Raw genomic sequence first — 24,386 nt, forward strand, 5'->3', positions numbered from 1 at the left:
GGCCTTCGAAGGGAGGCTGAAGGCCAGGACAGGGAGGCCAGTGGGGAAGGGGCAGCATGTCTGGTAAGCACACCCGACTCCTCACTCCTGCTCTAAATACCGGCCCCTCATCCCACCCAGGGAGGACTCCTGGAGTGGGAGAGACTAGGACGGGGAGGGGCACCCCAGGTGAGAAGGGAAGGGCTGCAGCTGCCCCACACACAGTGGGTCTTCAAGAAACCACAGGCAGAGGGGTGGACAGGTGGGGAGGGAGGGAGGGAGGGATAGACGGGTGGGTGGATAGACGGATGGGATAGACGGCTGGACAGATGGTGGGCAGGTGACTCTTTACACACACCTGTGAGGCCTGAGCTTACCGGGCACAGTACCTGGCACAAGAGGGGCGCAGCGGTCAACAGCATGAGCCTGTGAGCCTGCTGTCTGCACATTCTGCTACTTACGGAGCTTTCTCGGAGGAGCCCAGGACCAGCTTTGTTCTCCTGCCACTCCCCTTGGCCTCCTCTTCCTTCCCTACACCGCTGTCCCTGGCCCTCCCAGCAGGACGTCTCAGGGCCACACGGATTGCCAGCCCGGCCAGCGTATCCTCTTACAGCCAGCTGCCCCGGCCACGGTCCCCTGGCTGACCTCTCTCCCACGAGGCACTGAGGCCCTGCTCTGCTGGTGTCTCCATGTCCTGGGGATCGAGAGCAGCCCCGCGCGCCTTCTGCTCAGGGGAGGGTGGGCCAGGGGTTCCAGCAGGCAAGGGGGTCGCCAGGACCACAGCCCCCAGGTCTGGGCCTTCTCTCTGCCCCCGGCCTCCTTCCCAGCCTTGTGCCCGGTGCCCTGCGCCTCCCCTGCCCGCTCCCCTAGCCCTTCCCCTGCAGCAAGGGGTGCATCTCCTCCCTGTGCGGGGAGCCCTGCGCAGCCACATAATTATGCATATAAGATATAAACAGAGCTGTTTAATTATCCTTCGCCACATCAGTGACAGAGTAATTAACAAACATTGCAAGATCAATGAGGAAAAGTGTGACCTTCAGTTTCCTCTGATAGGAAAAGCCCTTGCCGTTGCCAGACACAAGGTGATTGTGCTGGGCCTGAGGAGAGGAGAGGAGAGGAACGTGACAAGGGCCACCGTCCCCTCCACACCCCCACCCAGGCCAGCTCTGCCCACAGCTGACGGGGAGCGGAGTGGGCCTCAGCCCCTGCCTCCTTCCTCCAGAGGAGTGGAGAGCGGGGCTGGCAGAGGCGGGCCTGGAACTGCCAATGGCCTCAGGGACCCAGGCCTCGCCCCCTCAGCCCCGACACTGGGACTGCCTGCTCAGCGCTGAGCGCTGGAGGAGACAGACAGCGGAGGCTTGGCTGCCTCTGTGGGCTCGGCCCCCAAGCCACCTTCTCTGGGCCCTGGGCTCGGCCATGCAGGCCTGTGGGCCCCCTCAGGGACCCCTGCCTGGTCCCCTCCCTGTGCAAGCTGCCTGCCCTTCGAAGCCTGTTTCTCTGCCATATATAGCGAGGGCTCAGCTGCCTCCAGCTATTTTTAGCCCCTTTCCCTGGTCCCTGAGCCACTGAATCCAGCAGCCAGAGCCCACTCCTCCCTAGCTGGGCCCCCCAACCCTGTGTAGCTTGAGGTCAGGACAGCGGCTGACCCGCCAGCCCCGCCCCAGGGGAACGGCTGTCTTTTGGTTTCTTGAGTCCCTCTGTGCACCCTGGGTGCCAGGTGGCTGCCTGTGACTGTCCTCTCCTCCCCTAGCCGGGTCCCAGGCCCTCCCCGGAGCCCACAGCCTCTCCTTCCACATCCCGCCAGGTGTCCTCCCCTCCCCAGGCCCAGTCCTGCCCCTTTAGACCCCCATCCCAGGTGTCTCTGAGGATCCCAGACCTGGCAGGTTCGCCTGGGAGGAGACCCCCCAGCCACGCCTTCCCTTGGCTGTGTAGTCAGCCTGGGGTCCTGCCGCCCCAAGTGTGCCCACGTGGCTGGCTTGCACATGAGCAGAGAGAACATGGTGTCCCCGGGGGCCGTGCAGGTCTCAGTCTCGCGGGTGCACCTAACCCTGATGCAGGGCATGGCACACGGGAGGCATGTAGCACACGGGCAGTGAAGGGGCAGGTGTGCGTGTGTACTGGGGTCACGGCTCGGCCATGGGGTGGGGCATGTGCGGAAGAGGTGGGTCCACAAGAACAGCTCAGAATTAGCCTGGGACTGACCGCCTTCTCCCTCATTCCGAGAGACCCAGGGCAGGGGTTCAGGGGGTTGTGTACCTGTATGTCTGCAGAGGCAGGAAGGCGGCTAGGGATGGGAGCTGGTGAGCCTGAGTGTGAGTGCAAGAGTCTGTGAGGTGTGTGAGTGTGTGGTGTCTGTGAGTCTTTATGAGTGTGTGTGTTGTGTCTGGGTATGTGTGTTTTATGTGAGAGTCTGCATGTGACTGTGTGGGGGTGAGCAAGTATATGAGTTTTATGTGACTGCGTGTCTGGATGTATGTGAGAGTGTGTGTGATTGTGTGTGATTGTGAGCACATGACTGGGTGTGTAGCGTGTGTGTGATTGCATGTGTGTTGTGTGTGATTGTGTGCATGTGACTGTGTGTGGGTTTATGTATGTGATGGCATGTGTGTGCATATGACTGTGCGTATGTGCGGGTGAGAGTGTGTAATAAGGCATGTGTGTATTGTATGTGATTGTATGCACGTGATTGGGTGTGTGGGTGTGAAAGTATGAGAATGCACATGTGTGTTGTATGTGATTGTGAGCATGTGACTGTGTGGGGGGGTGGGTGGGTGTCAATGTATGTGTGTGTTTTATGTGATTGCATGTGACTGTGTGTGGGGATATGAGAGTGAGAATGCATGTGTGTGTTGTGACTGTGTAGGTGTGTGAGTGTATGCGAATGCATGCGTGTGTTGTATGTCATTGTGTGCATGTAACTGTGTAGGGGTGTGTGTGAGAATGCGTGTGTGTATGTTATAGGTGATTGTGAGAATGTGGGTGTGTGAGAGTGTATGAGAATGCATTTGTGTGTTGTATGTGATTGTGTGCATGTAATTAACTGGATTTATGTGAGTGTGTATGTGATGGCGTGTGAGTGCATGCGACTGTGTGTGGGTGTGTGAGAGTGTATGAGAATGCATATGTGTGTTGTATGTGATTGCATGTGACTGTGTAAGAGTGTATGAGAATGCATGTGTGTGTTGTATGTGATTGTGTACATGTGACTGTGGGTGTGTGTGTGAGAATGCATGTGTGTGTTGTGAATGCATGTGACTGTGGGTGAGAGTATGAGAATGCATGTGTATGTTTGTGTGTGCATGTGACTGTGTAGGTGTGTTTGAGAATGCATGTGTGTGTTGTATGTGATCGTGTGAATGTGACCATGTGTGTGTGAGAATGCATGTGTGTGTTGTATGTGATTGTGTGAATGTGACCGTGTTGGGTGTGTGTGTTTGAGAATGCATGTGTGTGTTGTATGTGACTGTGTGAATGTGACCGTGTGTGTGTGAGAGAATGCATGTGTGTGTTGTATGTGATCGTGTGAATGTCACTGTGTGTGTTTGAGAATGCATGTGTGTGTTGTATGTGATTGTGTGCATGTGACCATGTGTGTGTGTGTGAGAATGCATGTGTGTGTTGTATGTGATCGTGTGCATGTGACTGTGTGTGGGTTTGTGTGTGTGAGTGTGTGTTGATATGTGAGAGTGTGTGTGTATGTCACTGTGGGGAGGTGGCTCCAGGCTTCCTGGTGTGCCCGGGGTGGCCACAGTAAGGAGGCTGCACTCAGGCCCTGCCCGGACTCCTGCCCTCCCCGGGTGGCCCAACCTTGTGTGACTGCAAGTGACTGGAGGAGGCCAGGGGGTTGGAGGACGTGTTCAGGTCCTATGTCACAGGCCAGGGGCACATCCACACACCTGCGCCCCTGGCTGAGCTGTGTTGTCAGGGACCCTCAGCACCTGGGAAGGTGTGGGGAGGCCAAGAGGCCAGGTCCTAGGAAGGCTTGGAGTGGACCCTTCATCTGCCCAGGGGATCCATTTGTGGGGTCAAGGGAGGTCCTCCAGCCAGGCCCACCCCGACCCCGGCCAGAGCATCTTCCCCACCCCTGGGCTCCCACCCAGCTGCCCACTGGCCCACGTCCCTACCTGTCCCCGGTTCTTGCCGCTCCCTGTCCTGGGAGGCAGGTTGGGATCTGGCCTTACTTCCAGTAAAATGACTTCTCTTTCATATTAGGCCAAGGCGAGAGAGCGGAGACATTTATGAAACTTTGTTTAATGTACTGAAAAGCCATCGGCCAGAACATTTAGGAAATTGATTTTCCTGGCATTGATGAACTCGTTTTATTTTACCCCAGTATTAATTACTTTTTTTTAAAACAAATTAATTTAAGAGTCGTAAAACCTAACAAGTGAGCCAAACGTCCATAGATCATGTCCTGCTCCGCCCCTCCCCACACTGACCCCCTCCCTCTATGGGTGGGGGCCCCCAGTGGGGGGACCTCCTGTCCCTCCCACTCCCTCCCAGAGGTGATGCGCCCCCATCCTCCTCTGCAGGAGAGGCCTCCTCGCTGCGGGACTACGCGGCCTCCACCATGACCGAGTTCCTCGGCATGTTTGGCTATGATGACCAGAACACGCGGGACGAGCTGGCCAGGAAGATCAGCTTTGAGAAGCTGCACGCGGGCTCCACCCCGGAGGCAGCCACCTCCTCCATGCTGCCCACCTCCGAGGATACCCTCAGCAAGCGGGCACGGTTCTCTAAGTATGAGGAGTACATCCGCAAGCTCAAGGCTGGCGAGCAGCTCTCCTGGCCGGCCCCCAGCACCAAGACCGAGGAGCGGGTGGGCAAGGAGGTGGTGGGCACCCTGCCCGGCCTACGGCTGCCCAGCAGCACGGCCCACCTGGAGACCAAGGCCACCATCCTGCCCCTGCCGTCGCACAGCAGTGTCCAGATGCAGAACCTGGTAGCCCGGGCCTCCAAGTACGACTTCTTCATCCAAAAACTGAAGACCGGCGAGAATCTGCGGCCCCAGAACGGGAGCAGCTACAAGAAGCCATCCAAGTACGACCTGGAGAATGTCAAGTACCTGCACCTCTTCAAACCCGGGGAGGGCAGCCCCGACATGGGCGGGGCCATCGCCTTCAAGACGGGCAAGGTGGGGCGCCCCTCCAAGTACGACGTCCGGGGCATCCAGAAGCCAGGCCCCGCCAAGCTTCCGCCCACCCCCAGCCTGGCTCCCGCACCCCTCGCCAGTGTGCCCAGTGCCCCCAGCGCCCCCGGGCCAGGGCCAGAGCCTCCTGCCTCCCTGTCCTTCAACACTCCCGAGTACCTGAAGTCAACCTTCTCCAAAACAGACTCCATCACCACGGGGACCGTCTCCACTGTCAAGTAAGGCGCTCCCCACCCCACAATGCCCAGAGCCAGGAGCCAGACTAGACAGGAGGCCTCCTTCCTCACCAGGGTTGCCCGTGCTTGAGGACACACCTGCCGCTCACACCTTACACACATCCACTGTGCATCCAGGCGCGTGCACACTCAGGCTCCCATCCATGCGCTTCCACACACACAGGTGCGCGCCACGCTCACATTCACTCTTGCACCTACAGAACCATGCGTGAGCCCTCCTGCAGCGACCCCCCGCTCCTGGACCTGCACGTGCACCTCGCACACGCCCCCCACACACGCCCCCCACACACGCCCACACTCCCAGGCACCAGTGTGCTCTGCCTTTTGCTAGCATGCACACCGGGACTGCAGCCACCCCCATCTGCCCATGACAGGCTTTCTCTACCTGCTGCCATGAGTGCTGAATGCAGGCCTGTGGTTGGCTGCGAAAGCGCCACCCTGGCTGGGGATGCTGGGTCCATGCTGGTGGCCCTGGCTCCTGGGCTCAGAGCCTGGGCCCTGGGGGAGGCAGGAAGCAAAGGTAGTGACCGGGGTGAGGTGCATACACCCTTACAGCCTGAACCCATGGGCAGGGGAACGGCCTGGGTAGTCAAATGGTGGATGGTGTGGGGCTGAGTGAGACCCTTCCCCAGAGCTCCTCCTGAACCCTGGGGGGGCTCCCGGACCCCAGGGGGCTGCATGCCTTGGAGCAGATCGAGGCGGCCCCTGCTGCCTGGGGAAGGATACACTTCCCCTGCCCAGCTGCCTGCCCCCACCTCGAATCCCTCCCTGTTGGGAGGCCTGGTGCCCCTCAGCCAGCGGCCTCCTGATACTCCCTGAATGCTGGGTGCCGAGCCCGGGCTTCTGTGGCTTGCCAGCCCGTGCCCAAGGGGGCTCCAGCCCCACCTGCACGAGATGGCACTGCCCTCCCAGAGTTGGGCTCGTTGAACCTCTGGCCAGCTTCTGCCAGGGATGTCCTCAGTCCCACCGTGGGTGCCTCGGACACTGCAGAGCAGAGCAGAGGGGCTGGGGCCTCAGGGCAGGGGCTGCCCACCAGATGCCCCTGTAACACGAGGCTGCCCCATCTGCTCACCGGCTGTGCCCTGTGTGTCTCTTGCCAGGAACGGACTGCCCACAGATAAACCAGCCGTCACTGAAGATGTAAACATTTACCAGAAATATATTGCCAGGTAGGCCCCTGGGGAGGAGCCTGCCGTGGAGAGAAGGTGGGGGGCCAGGACTGACCGGGCACTCTGAGGCCATTCGTTTGATATCTGACCTCTAGGGCCAAGGTAGCTGCCTCCTCCCATCCCCATCCACTTCGGTCCCTCCACCACACCGAGGGCTGCCCTGCACGCCCGTTTCGGAGCCTCCCTCCGCTCTGTGTAGTCCAGGCCACACATTCCCTCAGCAGCCTGTGCCCCCAGTTAGGGCCGGGGTCCCGACGCAGGGCCTGGCCACAGGTGAGTGCAGCTCCCCCAGCTTGCCTGGGTCCTGCTGTCACACAGAGCCTTGAGTAGGGTGCAGGCCACCGTGAAACTGTCAGGGCTGGGAAGGTAGAGGCAGGCCAGGTGCAGTGGCTCATGCCTGTAATCCCAGCACTGTGGGAGGCCAAGATGGGAGGATCACTTTAGGCCAGGAGTTCGAGATCATCCTGGGCAACAGAGTGAGACCCTATCTCTTAAAAAAAAAAAAAAAAAAAAGAGAGAGAGCGAGAGAGAAGGTGTGGGCTGTCGTCCTCTCTGACACAGCCCAATGCACTTCCCCAGTGAGGCTCTGACACCACCTGACTCCAGACCAACCCCTTTCCATCCCAAAGGCAGTGGGATTGGCAGTGAAGAGCCTTTGCCTCAACAGATTCCCCCAAATCACACGAATAACACCCCCCGCCCCCACCCCCCCACCACCTGCCCTCTGATGGGGCAGCACCCAGTGGCCGGCGCCTGTCTGTCCGCAGATCTTCCAGGTTCCTCCTGCCCGCTCTGTCTCTCCGCCTCCATGTCCCACTCTGTCTCCGCTCCCCTGTCCTGCTCTGTCTCTGCCCACCCCCATCCCACTGTCTCCGCCCCCCTGTCCCACTCTGTCTTCAGCTCTGCCCCGTGCTGTCTCCTCTGTGGTATTATTATTACCATTATTATTAGTGCCTCCGCAGATGGCCCTTTTGGCCACTTCAGCCTAAATATTTGTTTGCACGTGGTTTTCCCATTACAGTATGGGGTTTCTCTCTGTGTCTCCTGCAATCTCACTTCAGTCTTGGAGGGGTACAGGCGGGCTGAGTCACCCCCTTCTCCACAGTCGTCATGGTGTGGCCTCTCCAGAGCGGCCTCCCCACGGCCGGCCGTCACCGAGGCTGTGGGAGCCACGTCCCAGCGGCCCTGGGGCCTGGAGGAGGACGGGTTTCCTGGGAGGCAGCACAGGCTCCTGCCGGTGGCGGCGGCAGCTGGAGAGTGAGCTCGTTGCTGTAGGAAGCCAAACAGATGCTGTGCTTTAAAAATTCATAGCTCTGCACTGTTTCAAGTGTCAGGAAAAGCCCAGGACAGAGAGAGCCCTTTAACACCTCTCAGCATCAGAGCCCGGCTGGCCCAGCCAGGGTCTCTGCACCTGGCCAGAACTGGGCGGGCTGGGAGTGGGGCAGGTAGCCCCCGCAGAAAAGACAGGTGGGCAGCCGAGGGGGCGCCTGCCTTCCCTTCCATCCCAGGGCTCGGGCCCCATCTGTCTCCCCCTACTTTGACTTTTGGCCACCTCAGTGTTGTCCTGCCCCTTTCTTGGGGCCAGGCTTCTTTGCCTCAATGGGCCTGGGATTCCCGCCAGGCCCAGTCACTTGCCTGGGCCTCTGCAACTTCACCTCCCCTCTGCATCCCATACAGGGCCCGAAGAGTCCTCCCTGGGGCTGGGGCTGGGGCTGGGACTGTCACCCACAGCAGGGCCCTGACCCCACCCCTCCTCCCTCCAGGTTCTCGGGCAGCCAGCACTGTGGCCACATCCACTGTGCCTACCAGTACCGCGAGCACTACCACTGCCTTGACCCTGAGTGTAACTACCAGGTACGGCCACAGCCAGATGGGCTCCGCCTCCCCGCCACCAGCACAGCATGGAGGCACTTAGAAGTCGGCAGGCGGGGACGGCAGTGGGGGGGGTTAGTTCTAGTTGCACCACCCAAACTTGACTTGAGCAGGTAGAGGGCCCGCAAAACCACCAGCCTGCCCACATTCCCCGATTCCTGCCGACAGAGCAGCTCCTACGATTGGGGGCCAGTGACCTCCCAGTGGTGATCATTCCAGTCCCCTTTCACTGAGAGCCTCCCACGTGCCCAGGGCCATGCCAGCCAGCCTATGAGCCTTGCCTAATTGACTCTTTGCAGTGGCCCTAGAAGGTTAGCATTACTGCCCCATCTTAAAGATGATAAAATTGAGGCTCAGCCAGAGTGCCACTGTGCCCAAGGCTGCCCGCCGGTGAGCGCGGGGCTGGTGAGTGGGGGGAGAGTCAGGGCAGCCTGCGTGGGGTGGCTCCCTCTGGCTTGCCAGGGATCCCAGCCTGCCTTAGTCCAGAGGTGCACTGGGCAGGATGAGCTGTCAGCATCAGAGCCCCTGCCCTCAAGGCCTGGCCCAATGCGTCATCTGTGCTCCTGGGGATGGCCACTGGGGACCTAGGGGAGCATCGGGGAAGAATCTATGGTCCTAGAACCTTTGGGATGGTTCCCTCCAAGGGCTGATGTGCCTGCCACTGGCCTTGGACAATCTGGGCTGCCTTGACCCCAAGCAGGGTTCTTTCTAGGGAGACCTGAGGCCAGCACCTGGCCCAGGTGCTCTTGGCATATGGGAGGAAGGGCGGAGGGGGAGCTCAGGCTCCTGCCCACGTGGCGCTGTCTCCTGGCAGAGGTTCACGAGTAAGCAGGACGTGATCCGCCACTACAACATGCACAAGAAGCGCGACAACTCCCTGCAGCACGGCTTCATGCGCTTCAGCCCGCTGGACGACTGCAGCGTCTACTACCACGGCTGCCACCTCAATGGGAAGAGCACCCACTATCACTGCATGCAGGTGCCTCCCGCACCCGGGCCCACTGGGCAGCTACAGGACTGGCCCAGGCCCTCCCGGCTCTGAGCCCCCCACTCCCAGAGGCAGGGCTGCCCCATGGGCAGGGACCCCAGTTGATCAGGAGCCTCTCTTTCCCCTGGCCCAGCACAGGGATGGCCAGCGAGCCAGGAGGGTCCTGGGGGTTCAGGCTTGGGCAGCGTCTGGTGGGCCAGGGTGGGGCCTTCCCCATGGCCATACTTGGTGTGGATGAAATTCAGTGAGCTGTTTATACAGATGGACATTTTTCAGGCTTTAACACCAAGAGCAGCATTGCAAATGATTCCTGAGGAGGTTTTTGTTTAATTCTTTGTTTTAATGCCACGCAGAGTCTGGGCTTTTTCAAGGTGTCAGGGCCAGGAGGAGCGACTTTGGGTTGCAAATAGCAGCCCTATGCCTCCCCCGGTATTTGTCAGGAGTTGTTATGGCCTCTGTGAACAACCTGGGCCACGAGGAGAGGGGGGCCACCCTCTGGGCTCTGAGATGGTGCAGACACTGGCACGGCCCAGCCTACGAGAGTGTTCGGATTCCACGGGTTTTTACTCAATATGGCAACGTTGCCTTCCTGGCCCAGCTGGGGTGGGGTGGGAGGGCCCCGTGCCCAGGGACTGTCCACTAAGCAAATCCCTGGGCTAAAGGTGACCTCCAGGGTCCAGCCCCTGTCCACCCACTGAGGGTTTTAGAGGTAGGGCCATGGATTGGAACTCAAAATCCAACTCCTGCAGGATGCAGCTCCCTCCCCTGGGCCAAAAAGTGCCCTGGGTCTCCGGAGATGCCCTGATCCTCAGCACAGACGGAGCCAGGCTCCAGCAGCACTTGGTCCCTCTGTGGAGGCCTGAGGGGCTGTTGGAGGCTTTCTACTCTGCTTCCTATATCGACATCCCGAGGCCTCCAGTTTGAAGTCAGAGGTGCCAAAGCTTCCCTGAGCAGGGAAGTCAGTGGCCCCAGCCACACACAGTGGTGTCCACCTCGGCCCAGGAGCGCCTGGCCTCCGTTCGCCTGACCACCATCCCGTCCTGTGCAGGTGGGCTGTAACAAGGTGTACACAAGCACGTCCGACGTGATGACCCACGAGAACTTCCACAAGAAGAATACCCAGCTCATTAACGACGGCTTCCAGCGCTTCCGAGCCACCGAAGACTGTGGCACAGCCGACTGCCAGTTCTACGGACAGAAGACCACGCACTTCCACTGCAGGTAAGCGGGAGCCTGGCGGGGGCCTTCGTGGGCAGAAGCGGGGAGGGAAGGCAAGGACCCAGGCTCGTGGGACAGCTCAGGCCCCTGCCTCGGTGTCCAGCCTGGGTTTTCCACCCGGGGGACTGTCCCTCCCAGGGCCATGGTGGCAGCAGGGTGGGGCCTCCTCTGGGTCTCATGACGGGCTCCCAATGTCCCATCCAGGCGCCCCGGCTGCACATTCACTTTCAAGAACAAGTGTGACATCGAGAAGCACAAGAGCTACCACATCAAGGACGATGCCTACGCCAAGGACGGCTTCAAGAAGTTCTACAAGTACGAGGAGTGCAAGTACGAGGGCTGCGTGTACAGCAAGGCTACCAACCACTTCCACTGCATCCGCGCCGGCTGCGGCTTCACCTTCACCTCCACCAGCCAGATGACCTCTCACAAGCGCAAGCATGAGCGCCGGCACATCCGCTCCTCGGGCGCGCTGGGGCTGCCGCCCTCGCTGCTGGGCGCCAAGGACACGGAGCACGAGGAGTCCAGCAACGACGACCTTGTTGACTTCTCCGCCCTGAGCAGCAAGAACTCCAGCCTGAGCGCCTCCCCTACCAGCCAGCAGTCCTCTGCGTCCCTGGCTGCCACCACTGCCGCCACCGAGGCTGGGCCCAGTGCCACCAAACCTCCCAACAGCAAGATCTCGGGGCTGCTGCCCCAGGGCCTGCCTGGCTCGATCCCCCTGGCCCTGGCCCTCTCCAACTCAGGCCTGCCCACCCCCACGCCCTACTTCCCCATACTGGCTGGCCGTGGGAGCACCTCCCTGCCTGTGGGCACCCCCAGCCTCCTGGGTGCCGTGTCGTCTGGGTCAGCAGCCTCAGCCACCCCTGACACACCCACGCTGGTCGCCTCGGGAGCTGGAGACTCAGCCCCCGCGGCTGCCGCCTCTGTCCCGGCACCGCCCGCCTCCATCATGGAGAGGATCTCTGCAAGCAAGGGCCTCATCTCGCCCATGATGGCCAGGCTGGCTGCAGCTGCCCTCAAGCCCTCTGCCACCTTTGACCCAGGTGAGCAGGCTGGGTCCTGCCCAGAAAGCAGGCACCTTCTGGACTGGGGTGGCCACCTGGCCTCAGGCTGCAGAGCAGAGTCGGGGGGTGTTTGGAAGAAGTGTCCGTGTGGCCCCTGCTTACCAGCACCCCCTCTTTGCCTGATCTTCGCCCCCATCCTGTTGGTTTCTATGTGGGGCCCCTGGTTCTGGCTCCCCACAGTAGGGGGGCCATGCTTCTGTTTCCCCATCTGTGAGCTGGGGGCGATGGTCCCTGCCTCCTCGGCTGCCCTGCATCCCTGGGGCCACTGCAGGTCCCCCCTCCCTGTCTGCTCACCCTCCCACATCCCAAGTCCACCCTGATAAGAGCAGGCCCAGGGCCCCTGGCGTGCCGAGCGTTTCCTCCAGCTGACCTGGAGCAGGGCCTGCGTCCAGCCCAGCGGTAGTGGGGCTGCACCTCACACCTGGACACCTCCAGGCCCAGGGACGCCCTTCCCAGGCTCCCTCCTCCATGAGTGCCATCCCATTAGGACTTTCCAGGCCTTGGAAGCCTTCTATTCTGCAGTGTTTGACTTGGCAGCCACTGGCCACGTGTGACTGTTGGTGCTTGAAGCTGGGTCTGTGATTGGGAAGCGGGATTGTCACTTTAAACAACCACACTTGGCCAGGGACTGCCACGTCAGACAGAAAAGGGCCAGAGCCCCGGAGTTGCATCTTCCTTCTTCACGCTGGTTCACTGAGGGGCGCAGTTCTCTTTCCTGCCTTCCTATAATTTCATAAATATCCATTTTTTAAAAATTTCCCTCCATTTTTCTCTGGATTGGGGTGAGGGTGTTTTCTGTTTACCTCACTCCTCTCCCAGTTTCCCTGCTCTGGGTAGTTCCTATTTGTTGAATCCTTGAGGAGAGTTCCGTTCACATCTGGGATGTGGCTCATTTCACTTATTCATTCAACAACCACTGATGCTTGCTGAGAGCCAGGCTCCAAGCCGGGTGCTGGGGACACAGCAGGCAGGACGCCAGACAGAGCCCCACGCCGTGGAGCCAGCAGACGGTCAGGGATGGTCTGTCCCGGGCACATGGCTAGGAAGTGGTGAACCAAGGCGCTGCCCGCAGGAGTGGGGCTCCTGGGCCTAGATGCCCTGTTCCCATTCGAAACCCTCTCAGAACCAGCCAAGACTGAGGGTCCCTGTGGCCCAGTCCGGGGCTCTGCCCACACCTTGCAGAGGCTGCCAGTGCTTGGCAGGGGAGCTGGGCCATGTTTTCCTGGGACCTTGGGCAGGTGACTTTGGAGAGCTGCTGGAATGTGAAGTCCCAAGGTCTGAAAACTCTCACAGGCCCAATAGGACGCTCATGCCTGGCGGCCGCGCGGAGGGACCGCCTCCTGGTCCAGGCATGGGTGGGGCCTCGCTGGCCACGCCCTTCCAGCCAGGTGCCTGATGGATGGGGCAGGGCCCACTCCAGGGCCACCTGGGCTCGGTGGCCAGACTGTCAAGTACTTTGTTTTCATTAGAAAAGTCTCCTTCTCCCAAAAGAAAGATCAAGCACAGGGGAGGGGGCCGTTTTATTTTTTAATAAAATGCCACTTGCTGTTTCTGAAGCAGCTCTCTGTCAGCTACAGCACCTTGGGGCAAATTCATATTTCCGTCACTGGGGGACTGTAGGGGAAGGCTCACTGGATGGCCCTGTCAGCAACTTCTTTTACCCCTGCTCTGCTGGCCTCCTGCGGCCTCACCCGCCCAGCTCCCTTCCGGACCCAGCTCGGCCCAGCCTGGCCTCATGTCCCTGCCCCGGATAGCTTGACTGCGAGGTCACCCGGTGTGGCCGCTCTGATTGGCCATCGGCCCCATCGCCCTGACACAGCAGAGGCCCTTCCTGGGCATGCTCCGTGCGGGGGCCGTCACCCCGGCAACCGCAGGCTGGGGACCACAGAGGGGCCCTCCCAGTCCAGATCTGCCACTTTCCCTCAGCATTAACAGAGTCTTTAATAAAAGCCTAAGCGGCAGTCCCACAAATCGACTGTGACAGTTGGTGGAGAAAATGAAGGGCCCCCGCCCCCACCCCAGCCCCCTCCCCAGCCTCCCGCCCTTCTCCTCCAGGAGGCCCTGAGCCAGGACAACTTTGACATAATTTTGCAATAATTATCACTTGAAGAATTGCCACACAGGAGCGAGCGTCGCGAGCGATCACGTCAGCGGGAGAAGCGCTGACCAGTAGCCGGGGCCCACCCAGCCCACTGCCCTCCCTCCAGGGGGCACGGCTGTCTGTGCCCGGGCCAGGCCTTCAGCCCCTCTGACGCATCTTCCCTCCCCTCCCCTGCAGGAAGCGGGCAGCAGGTCACCCCAGCCAGGTTCCCCCCGGCCCAAGTGAAGCCGGAACCCGGTGAGAGCACCGGCGCCCCAGGCCCCCACGAAGCCTCCCAGGACCGCAGTCTAGACCTGACTGTGAAGGAGCCCAGGTGAGGCGAGGCCCCCCATGGGAGCCAGCCCCAGGAACCACACCTTCGAGCTGGAGCCCCGGGGTGGTCCCGCCCAGGCAGTTGCAGCGGGCTTGGCTGGAGCCCCAGGGTTGGGCAGGGTTGGGCAGGTGAGCCCCAGGGCCCAGGCCCCGGCCGTCTGAGCTCAAGTCCCTTGGTTTGTGTGTTCCAGCAACGAATCAAATGGCCACGCAGTCCCGGCAAATTCATCTCTTTTATCCTCGCTTATGAACAAGGTAAGAGCCATCCATCACACGCCTCCCGTTCCCCCACCCAGAGAAATTAAAGCTGTGCTGGGGGGTGGGGGGATGTGTTTGTTTTTTAATGTTTTGCCTCTAATAAGATGAGTTTGTACCATTTAAATTTTGAGGCCATTTTTCATCGGATATAATTTCAGAGCCACTGCTTACAAATTAATTTAATGAACTGGCTGAAGAAATATATTCCAGCCTCTGACACCTTTTTTTCCCTTCAGATGGAGGGCTCCAAAAGCTTTTCCAGAGCCCTTCAACTTCATTCGTGCCTCGTTATTAATTTTATTTATTTATTTTATATATATTTTTTTGTTTGTTTAAAAGGCGATGGGGGAGGGGGGACTAAAGTGGGAGCAAAACATCAATTTCCACTTTTCCGGTTGAGTAATGGTCTCGGACGCCTTCCGGAGAGGTCGCTCCGGAATATTTATTTTAAATAATGCAGGGTCTTTGTAAATTATACATCATCTCAAATATATTTTTCCCCTTCACATGATACATTTGACTACAGCAAGATTAATTCGGTTACTGTACACAAGTGACTGCCCTGAGGAGGGGCCGGGCCTGGGCCGGACCTCTCGCCGCAGGGCCCCAGCCGGGCACTCGGTGGGGAAGGAGCCTCACTGGTCCGTGGCATCCACTCCTTGGCCACTTGCCCTCTTGCTCTCCTTCCCCCTCCCCTTCCTTTGGCCTCTGCCCCCACGACCCCCTCCCTTCCCTTGGATCCTCGCAATGACCCCCTCCCAGCCGCTGCAGCAAGCCTGTCTGGGTCTCACCCGTGAGCCTCCCTCCCTCCCTCCCTCTCTCTCCTTTGTGGGCCTCCTCTTGTTCTCAAGGAATTCGTAGGGGTTCCCCCATCCCTCCTCCTTCTGCGCTTCTTTTGAAAACCTTCTGGCAGGAAAATAACCAGGGAGCCGCGAAGTCTGGGGAAAGATGGGCTGCAGCGTGCACCCTGAGTCGCGGCCTCGGCTTGAGTGATGGATCCCGCGGCACGGGCTCATGTGGAGGAGCCCTGAGGAGGCCTCGCAGCTCCTGGGGTCGGGGCAGCACAGCAGGCTCTCTGTTCAGAGAGGGCCCAGCCACAGCCAGAGCCAAGTAGGCGGGCCGCATTCTCTGCTGGCTCTGAGGGCTGGGTGGGTCCCAGCAGCCCAGAGCTTCGGCTGTTGCTCCCCAGGCTGCGGTGTCTGTGTTCTAAGCTACCCCAGCCCCATGCTCGGCCTCTGTCCCTCACAGATGTCTCAGGGCAACCCTGGCCTGGGCAGCCTGCTGAACATCAAGGCGGAAGCGGAGGGGAGCCCCGCTGCGGAGCCCTCGCCCTTCCTAGGCAAGGCCGTGAAGGCGCTGGTTCAGGAGAAGTTGGCAGAGCCCTGGAAGGTGTACCTGCGCAGGTGAGGGGCTGCTGGCCACGTCCACCCATCCTCCCCCCGCACCCGCCCTGGAGCCCCAGGCTCTCCTCTAACGCCAGCTCCTCTGGCTAGGTTTGGTACAAAGGACTTCTGTGACGGCCAGTGTGACTTCCTCCACAAGGCCCACTTCCACTGCGTGGTGGAGGAATGCGGCGCGCTCTTCAGCACCTTGGACGGGGCCATCAAGCACGCAAAGTGAGTAGGGTGCTGGGGGCCATTTCCGCAGAGCCCCACGGATCCCAGCCTGGCTCTGGGGTGGGTGGGGCTCAGGCTGGTACAGCAGTTCCCGCTGGACCACAGAAGCTGAGCCGGCTTCTCGGAGATGCTGCCCCAGCAAGGGTGGGCTTCCCATCCTCCTTCACACATGCAGCCCTCAGCCGGGGGCTCTGAGCCCCTGTCCAGGCCCTTCCTGGGACCCTGAGCAACAGCTGCTGCTGCACCCACGTCCCCAGGGCAGCCATCAGTCCCAGCACGTGCTCCCTGCAGAGCAGGCCAGAGGGGCACAGAGCCCAGCTGGAGAGACTCGGCTGTGACCTGGAGCAGGAACCCTAGCTGAAGGCCTTTCCAAGCCACGATATTACATCTCTAGGTTACCTTTGACCTAAACATAATGAAATGAATTTGTAAATCCCATTGAGTTAAAAGGCTTCGAGCCTAGCCGCCCACTTATAAGGGAACTCAGAACTTGAAATCGTTTAAAACAGACCTGCAGTGCTCCCAAGGCTTTTCCGACCGCGTAGGCACCCTCGGCCGTAGCCCGCGGGGAAGCCTGCTGTGAATACTGAGAATCCTACCTTTAAGACCTCCGAGCAGGTTCTGGAAGGAAGAGGCTTCCTGGGGCAGGGCCTGCTGTCACACATATGGAGGAGCTGGGGACCGAGGAAGGGCACAAGTAGGAAGGCATGGTTAGGCCCAAGCCAGGAGACCAAGTTCGGAACCAGGGGACGCTGCAGTTTGCCCTCCAGTCCTTCTGTCCTGGTGGGGTCACAGGGGACTTCTGGAGCTGAGTGATGGGGACGAGTAGGGACGGACACCGGGGTCTAGGCCTGTGATGGGGTCACATGCATGCCCCTCCACACCTGTCTTCACTGCCCCCCATGAGACCCCCTCTTCTACCTCTCGCAGCTTCCACTTCCGGACAGAGGGAGGAGCAGCAAAAGGAAACACAGAGGCTGCCTTCCCGGCCTCGGCCACCGAGACCAAACCTCCCATGGCCCCCTCGTCCCCTCCAGTCCCTCCTGTCACCACGGCCACGGTGTCCTCTCTGGAGGGGCCCGCTCCCAGCCCGGCCTCCGTGCCCTCCACCCCCACCCTGCTCGCCTGGAAGCAGCTGGCTTCCACCATACCCCAGATGCCTCAGATCCCAGCGTCAGTGCCTCACCTGCCCGCCTCGCCCTTGGCAACGACTTCTCTAGAGAACGCCAAGCCCCAGGTCAAACCCGGATTCCTCCAGTTCCAGGAGAAGTGAGTCCCTCGATGAGCCGGGAGTCCCGCGTTCCCCTCGCGTCTCGGGAGTAGGTGCTAGCAAGGGCGCTAGGAGGCCCTGTTCCTCACTGCGGATGGTGCTGCTGTCCCCAGCCTCTCTGGGGCATGGCCATCGGGTGATGTCCTTCTAGCCAAAGATGCTGCTGCTCCTACCTCACTGCCTGTCCCAGAGCAGGCCAGCCAGCGTGGGCCGATGGTGGCGGCAGTGGCCACTGCTCCTGCGGGGCATGTGGTGATCCTGCCAGGGCCAGGTGGGGTGGACTGGGCGTGGTGGTCCTCAGAGGACAACTCCCAGCCTGACAAGGAGGGCTGCGTCTCCCTCCGAGCCTCCGTATTGGCCTCCTCTGTGGCTCACACCCATGGCTGAATCTCTGCAGGGCACGTGAAGTCACGGGTGGGGGCCAGGCCCCTCCAGGCCGTCACTGGCCTGCACAGTGGTCTGAGCTCTTGGGTGGAAGGGACCCTCCTCACTGGATGGTGGTGGCTCCTTGCAGGGAGAACGGTGACTTTGTATTGTCATGTGTGCGGCTTCCTGTTCTCAATAAAAGTAATAAATTGGATTATTTATATCGCCTGAGTGGCAGCTGTCCTCCCTCTCTGAGCACCTGGGGCTGGGCCCACAGCATGGAAGGGGCCCAGCACTGTTCTCCGTCCCCCCCACCAGCCTCCCCTCCCCCTCCTCCTCCCCAGAGTAGCAGCTCAGGTTTCCCTGGCCTGGTCAGAGTGCCCACCGTGGGTCCCCTGGGAGGGGACTACAGTGTTGCCAACCAGAGTTGAAGGCTGGGACCAGTGTCCTCCTGCACCCCTCTGCATCCTGGAGGCGGCCTAGGGCAGGCCAGCACACCCGCTCTGCCCCAGCAGCTCTCCCACTCCGCCGGCAAGTGAGGTCTGAGTGGGTGGGCACCATGGGCCCCGAGTTGATCCTGGGGAGCCCAACAGCTGTGAGCCCCCAGGAGCTGACACCAGGCACGCGCTCCTGCTTGCTAAGGGCCTGTGGCAGCAGCGCTTCCTGGTGGGGCCGAGCACCCATCTGCAGTCTGTCAGTCAGCCACATCCACGGTGGCGCCCATGCCACGCCAGCCAGGGCCTCACGGCACCCCGCCAGGGCTGGCAGCACCATCCTTATTTTCCGATCCAAGAAGTTATTACAGCCACCCTTATCTATAATCCTGAGGTGTGGCCATGGAAACTACTTGTCCCAGCATGCAATGCTCTGGGCACCCTGCGTATTGCAATCCCTGTGCACCATGCAGAGCTCCTAAAAGGAGGCAGGAATGCATGCTGGGATCTGTAGTCTCCAGCTGAGTCATCCTGTTGAGCAGGACGGCAGCCCAGGCCATCCCTCTTGGTGGTACCGCTGGTCGTGGGGGAGTGAACTCCAACACAAGTGAAGTCAGGACACCAGCAGGGAGGGCTTGAGAATGGCAATGACCTTCTGGGCTGTGGTTTCCTTCCAGCGATCCTTGCCTCGCCACGGACTGCAAGTACGCCAACAAGTTCCACTTCCACTGTCTCTTTGGGAACTGCAAGTACGTCTGCAAAACGTCTGGCAAGGCCGAATCCCACTGCCTGGACCACATCAACCCCAACAACAACCTGGTGAACGTGCGAGACCAGTTTGCATACTACTCTCTGCAGTGTCTCTGTCCCAACCAGGTCAGCATGGCGGTACACGGCGCAGGGGCAGAGTAGGGGGCAGGGAGGTGCAGGGCTAGCTCAGGGCACAGGACAGTCACCTCCTGGCAGAGGCTCCATTTCTCACACCTTGCTTATTTAAATGGGCCTCCCGGACTCTGGAAAGAGCACCATCTGCCCCTAGGCCCCTGGAGACCCCTGGGCAGGGGTCCAGATTGGTGCTAGTTGGTGAGGTCTAACCCCCGAGTGGTGACTCAATGCTGGGCAGCCACCGTGCCCTTGACATCATTCTTGCCTATCCTGGAACTAGCTTTATGCCCCCTTTCTCCAAAGCCCTAGAATTTTCGAACAGGCCCATTGTCCGTGCCCACACAGGAAAGTCAGATCAGATTCACCTTAAAGGCCTGACTCCCAAGACCAGGAGGGGCTGCCTGAGGGGGAAACTGGGCCCAGAAGTGCTAGTATAGAGCAGTGATGTCTGCCCAGGTCTAGACATACAGGGAAGAGTGTTAAAATAGATTCACGATGTCTGCTCTAGGTATGGGATTGCAGATGGCCTGCAAGGTTACCAGGCTAGGATGCTTTAGTGCAGTGACTAAGGGCAGACAACTGCCTTTTTTTTGAGACAGTCTCGCTCTGTCACCCAGGCTGGAGTGCAGTGGCACGATCTCGGCTCACTGCAAGCTCTGCCTCCCGGGTTCACGCCATTCTCCTGCCTCAGCCTCCCGAGTAGCTGGGACTCTACAGGCGCCCGCCACCACGCCCGGCTAATTTTTTGTATTTTTAGTAGAGATGGGGTTTCACCTCGTTAGCCAGGATGGTCTTGATCTCCTGATCTCGTGATCCGCCCACCTCAGCCTCCCAAAGCGCTGGGATTATAGGCGTGAGCCACCGCGCCCGGCCCTGCGCTGCTTTTTAACATGTGAAAGGTGTTTCTATGATCATCAGCTTCTGAGCAGAGAAGAACACATGTGCCAAGGGCCCACCACAGCCTCAGGCCCGGGGCAGGCAGGAGCTCTTGAAAGTCACCCGCCTGTCCTGACCCTCCCGTGTCTCCCTGCAGCACTGCGAGTTCCGAATGCGTGGGCACTACCACTGCCTCCGCACCGGCTGCTATTTTGTGACCAACATCACCACCAAGCTCCCCTGGCACATCAAGAAGCATGAGAAGGCGGAGCGGCGGGCAGCCAATGGCTTCAAATACTTCACCAAGCGCGAGGAGTGTGGCAGGCTAGGTACCGAGGGCTGGGGCTGCGGGCAGGGACTTGCAGCAGGCATCAAGACCATGGCCTCTGTGGCCTGGGCCGCCTCTCCTGGTACCCGCGTCCTGTTCCCCACCGCAGGCTCCACGTTTTGTTAAAGGTGTCCCAGATATCACAGGCTAGGCACTGTCAAGCTTGTGAAACAGTCCAAACCCACAAAGCCCAGCAAGAAGAGTGGGGGTGACTCACACAGGGCACCGCCCCTCCACCCCCAGACAGCCGCCCTGGGACCTCATCTTGAGCATCCAGGGCCTGGGCGTGGTTCTGTTTTCCTTTTCTTATCAAGAAGACGAGCAGGGAATTTTTAGGAGTTCAACGTTCTTTGCTCTGGGATCTCTTTCCATGGCTTTCATGATGAGGTTTTTGTCCGCAGTGAGCTACAGTTTGTTCTTCCATTCATCCATTCTGCAGTTATTTATGGAGGGACAGCTGTGTGCCAGGCTGGGTGCTGTCACAGGGGTGGGGGTGGTGACAGTGGTGGCGACTCAGATCTAATGGGGAACGGTCAAGTTCTCCATGGGCTCAGCTGGAGCACCCGTGACCTGGAACCCAGGAAGGGGTGCTGTGGCTTTGGGAAGGGAGGCCACTGATGCCTGAGAGGTAGCCGTGCTGCTGGGAGCTGAGCCCCTGGCCCCTGTTCACAGCCTGCTGATGGGGCAGGACTCTCCCTAGGAAGAGACCAGAACCCACGGGCAGGCGGGAGCCAGGCCGCCCAGCAGAGGCCCCTGGGCTGCAGGCAAGGCCCGTTGTGGCCTGGTGGTCAGGGCAGCAGGGGTGGGGGCTGCTACAGTCTGGTCCTTCCAAAAGTGAAAGGTGACATCCTCAAAGTCAACTGCCAGAAAAAGGAAACAAACCTTGCCTTCAAGTATGAATTCAAAAAGGAGTTCTCGGCCAGGGAGAGGACTGGTAGCCATGCCAATAAGCGTCAACACTTGCGGCCTGTGCTGTCCCTGGGCTCAGTTTACAGATGTCAGGGTATTCTGCAGTTGCTATTATTTACTCAACTTGTGGTGTTTTTGGCGATAGTTGGGGCCAAACAAAGCTGGGGGATGACAGAAGACACCTGGCCGGCCTGGGCGCCATGGCAGCGGACAGGCCCTCACCTGCCCCATGATGCTGTTTCAGTCCCGCCTGCTCTGTTTGTTCTCGGCCCAGAGCGAGGCCCCGTGGGTGCTGGGGCCTGGGCAGAGGGGCAGACAGCACCCTGGGCTCCCCAGCAGAGATGTGGGGACAGGTGGCTTCCTGGGAGGTAGCTGGCCCAGTGTGCAGGGACCATGAGGGTCCCTTGCCTTGGAACTGTGCACCTCCCTGTGTGTGAGCCAGGGGATGGGGGCCTGCCCAGCATTGTCACTCGCCTCTGTGCCAGGCTGGAGAGGAGGCCCAGGGTTTGGACAGCCAGGGGGCTTTGGACTTCCTGACCTTCCTCCTAAGACTGCCACCTCGGCTCAGCGCCCTTTCCCCAGATACCATCTGCCTTACTGACCACACTGCCCCCATGCCCAGAACAGTGCCCAACAGGACCTGGAAGCCATGAGCGCTGGCCAGCTGGGGGCTCATGCCAGGTGGGGCTGTGTCCACAGGTTGCAAGTACAACCAGGTGAACAGCCACTTCCACTGCATCCGGGAGGGCTGCCAGTTCTCCTTCCTCCTTAAGCACCAGATGACCTCCCACGCGCGGAAGCACATGCGGAGGATGCTGGGGAAGAACTTCGACCGTGTGCCCCCCTCCCAGGTGAGAGCCCCCGCCAGGTGAGAGCCCAGCCAGGGTGGCGGGAACGCATCATGGTCCCACGCTCACTCTCAGGCCTGTGCTGCATGGAGCCTCAGCCTGCCCTCTGTGGGCAGCATACCCCACAGCCCCACTTCCTCAGGGACCCCCGTGTCCTTTCAGGGCCCCGCAGGCCTGATGGATGCTGAGACAGATGAGTGCATGGACTACACTGGCTGCAGCCCAGGCGCCATGTCCTCTGAGTCATCCACCATGGACCGGAGCTGCTCCAGCACCCCCGTGGGTAACGAGAGCACCGCGGCAGGTGAGCGGCAGGCAGGGGCTGCTGGCAGGGCCAGGCCCCACTCCCAAAGCCCAGCACCGCTGGGTGCAGCTTGGGACAGAAGGTCCGGGGCACGCGGCCTCCGAGGAGGACAGGCTGGCGTGTAGCAGAGCCAGCTGGTCTGTGGGACTGGGTCATCGAGGCCCCTCCCGCCATCCTCCCGCCTCCCTGGCACTGCCCTTTGCGTCAGTTTCCGGGAGAGGACCCTGGGCCCGTCCTCTCTGAGCCACAGCGGGAGCAGCGCAGCCCCAGCCTCCTTCCTCCGCTGCCTCCCACCAGGCCTGGGCCCAGCGCCGGTCCTGCCCGGCACACCTGCCCACGTGACCCCTGGCACTGCCCCGCCTCTCTCTCCTCCTGCCCCTTCTTCTTGTGTCCCTCTCTCTGCTCATCCGTGCACACATTTTCATGCCATACCTGCTTCTGCCATCGGGTTTCTCATTTTGGTTCTTTCTGTTTGTTTGTTCTTTGTTTTGGTTTCTTTTTTTTTTTTTTTTTCTGCTTTTCTCCACCCTCTCCAGGCTGCCCGGCTCCTCCTCCTCCTCCTCTTCCTCCTCCTGCGGCCGCTGGTGATGAGGCTGCCCGCGCGGCCCCGCAGCCGCCAGCGACTCCATCCTTCTCGCCGGCCACGCTCCGGCCGCCCCTCCCCCCCCTCCCCTGCCTCTTCTCTCCGTCCTGTCTCTCATACTCTCTGCTCAGTGCCACTCTCGGAGCCGGCCGGGGCCTGGCCCATCCCACCTGCAGCCCGCCCAGCTTCCCGCCCGTCACTGCCACTCCAACTCCAGTAAAAAGTGACGTCCCCCTAGTTCAGGATGCTGCAGGTAACGCGCACATGCCTTCTCACTGCTGTCCATCACCCCAACCCACCCTCCAGGCCACGCTCCAGGGCCTGACCCTTTTCTGCAGCCAGCCAGGCCAAGGACGGGGCCACTCTGCACCCCTCATAGCCAAGCATCCCCGAGACTAGAGAGCGTGGTCTCCATCCCAGGGACGACAACTCGTGGCTCCTGCTCAGTGCTGGGCAGGCCAGAGCATTGCTGCCAGGGATTCTCCCTTGTTCACAACTGCTCAGAGTCCCAGAGATGGCTGATCCTGCCGGAGGCCCTGTAGGGTCTGCCTTCCTCGGCCTGGGGCAAGGCAGGACCTGTCCCTTCTACTCTGAGGAGTCCCCCTGGGATCTGGCACTAGGGAGAGATAGAGGAGGCTTTCGGGAAGGTCTGCTGGGGTCTGGGACCTGCCCAGGTTCAGAGGGTCCAGATTCCAGCCTGAGCCCCGGCCCACGCCCAAAGCTGAGCAGTAAGGGAAGTCTCTGTGGACTCAGGCCCCGGCAGTGCTCAGGGGCAGAGGCACCTCCCATCCCACCCCCATATCTGATACCCACCGGGATGGCATCTGCCCACCCCCTCCCTTGAGCGTAGACACCACCCGGGCTCGGACTCCTCTGCTAATTCTTGCCTCACGTTCTGCCTGAGTACAGGCCCCAGGAGTTATGGCCAGGGCAGGGCCGAGCCTCCCCCTCCTCAGGGACTTCCGGCTGTTGGAAGCTCCACTCTGGCATAACCAGACCCTGTGACTTCAGACCCAAAGCCGCTCCTCACCCACCAGGTTTTGGGCCTGAGGCCATCCCTTGCCCCCTGCCTGGGTGCCCCTACACCGTCACAGCCCTTAGTCTCTCTCCGTTTTTGTCCACTCCGGGTGGGCGATGGGGCCTGGCCTGAAATGGGCAGGGCAGACATTTGGTTGCTAGAGTGACTGCTGGGCCTTCTAAGCAGGCTCTGGGGGAGCCAGGCAGGTCAGCCGTGTGGGAGGAGCCCAGAGGCTACCCACGCTCTGGTGGGGCTGGTCAGAGAGCTTCTCTTGTTTGTGGAGGGTGGCGTGGGGAGCCAGGACTAGCTGCCTGTGCCTCTGGCAGGAGCTGGGGCTTCCCCTCACCCATGGCCATAGGGGCACAGGTACCTCCCAGAAAGGGTTACAACCCTGGCCTTGGCAGGGGGGCATCCTAAATCCCAGGAAGCAGTCTGGGCCAGCTGGACATAAATGGGCTCCGCTCCCCATGGCTGAGCCCCTGCCCTGGTCCTGACCCAGGTAAATTACGGCTCTGAGCAGAGGGCAGAGGCATTGAGCTCCCTGAGTCCTGGTCCTCCATCAGGGCTGCCCTCTCCCAGTCCTTGGGGTAGAAAACCCCA

General features: G+C 60.4%; 1 protein-coding gene across 8 annotated transcripts in view; it reads left to right on the forward strand.

Moving 5' to 3' along the window:
• CASZ1 (castor zinc finger 1) overlaps positions 1 to 24,386 on the forward strand; it is a 160,258-nt gene that overhangs the window by 131,814 nt on the left and 4,058 nt on the right. For 3 of the 8 annotated variants that reach the window (XM_063786368.1, XM_063786351.1, XM_054662682.2), the window contains 16 exons: positions 4,512 to 5,346; positions 6,465 to 6,533; positions 8,297 to 8,387; positions 9,220 to 9,384; positions 10,442 to 10,614; positions 10,816 to 11,657; positions 13,957 to 14,092; positions 14,283 to 14,346; positions 15,598 to 15,752; positions 15,843 to 15,965; positions 16,896 to 17,234; positions 18,713 to 18,911; positions 19,954 to 20,125; positions 21,733 to 21,884; positions 22,044 to 22,185; positions 22,722 to 23,021. In XM_063786368.1, coding sequence (XP_063642438.1) covers positions 4,512 to 5,346; positions 6,465 to 6,533; positions 8,297 to 8,387; positions 9,220 to 9,384; positions 10,442 to 10,614; positions 10,816 to 11,657; positions 13,957 to 14,092; positions 14,283 to 14,346; positions 15,598 to 15,752; positions 15,843 to 15,965; positions 16,896 to 17,234; positions 18,713 to 18,911; positions 19,954 to 20,125; positions 21,733 to 21,884; positions 22,044 to 22,185; positions 22,722 to 23,021 — 3,957 coding nt within the window. Of the gene's footprint in view, positions 1 to 4,511; positions 5,347 to 6,464; positions 6,534 to 8,296; positions 8,388 to 9,219; positions 9,385 to 10,441; positions 10,615 to 10,815; positions 11,658 to 13,956; positions 14,093 to 14,282; positions 14,347 to 15,597; positions 15,753 to 15,842; positions 15,966 to 16,895; positions 17,825 to 18,712; positions 18,912 to 19,953; positions 20,126 to 21,732; positions 21,885 to 22,043; positions 22,186 to 22,721; positions 23,022 to 24,386 lie in introns of those variants that run through there. The other 5 variants (XM_063786374.1, XM_063786371.1, XM_063786360.1 and 2 more) reach the window with 4 other exon arrangements.

Source organism: Pan troglodytes, chromosome 1, assembly GCF_028858775.2.
Source record: "Pan troglodytes isolate AG18354 chromosome 1, NHGRI_mPanTro3-v2.0_pri, whole genome shotgun sequence".
Taxonomy (NCBI): domain Eukaryota; kingdom Metazoa; phylum Chordata; class Mammalia; order Primates; family Hominidae; genus Pan; species Pan troglodytes.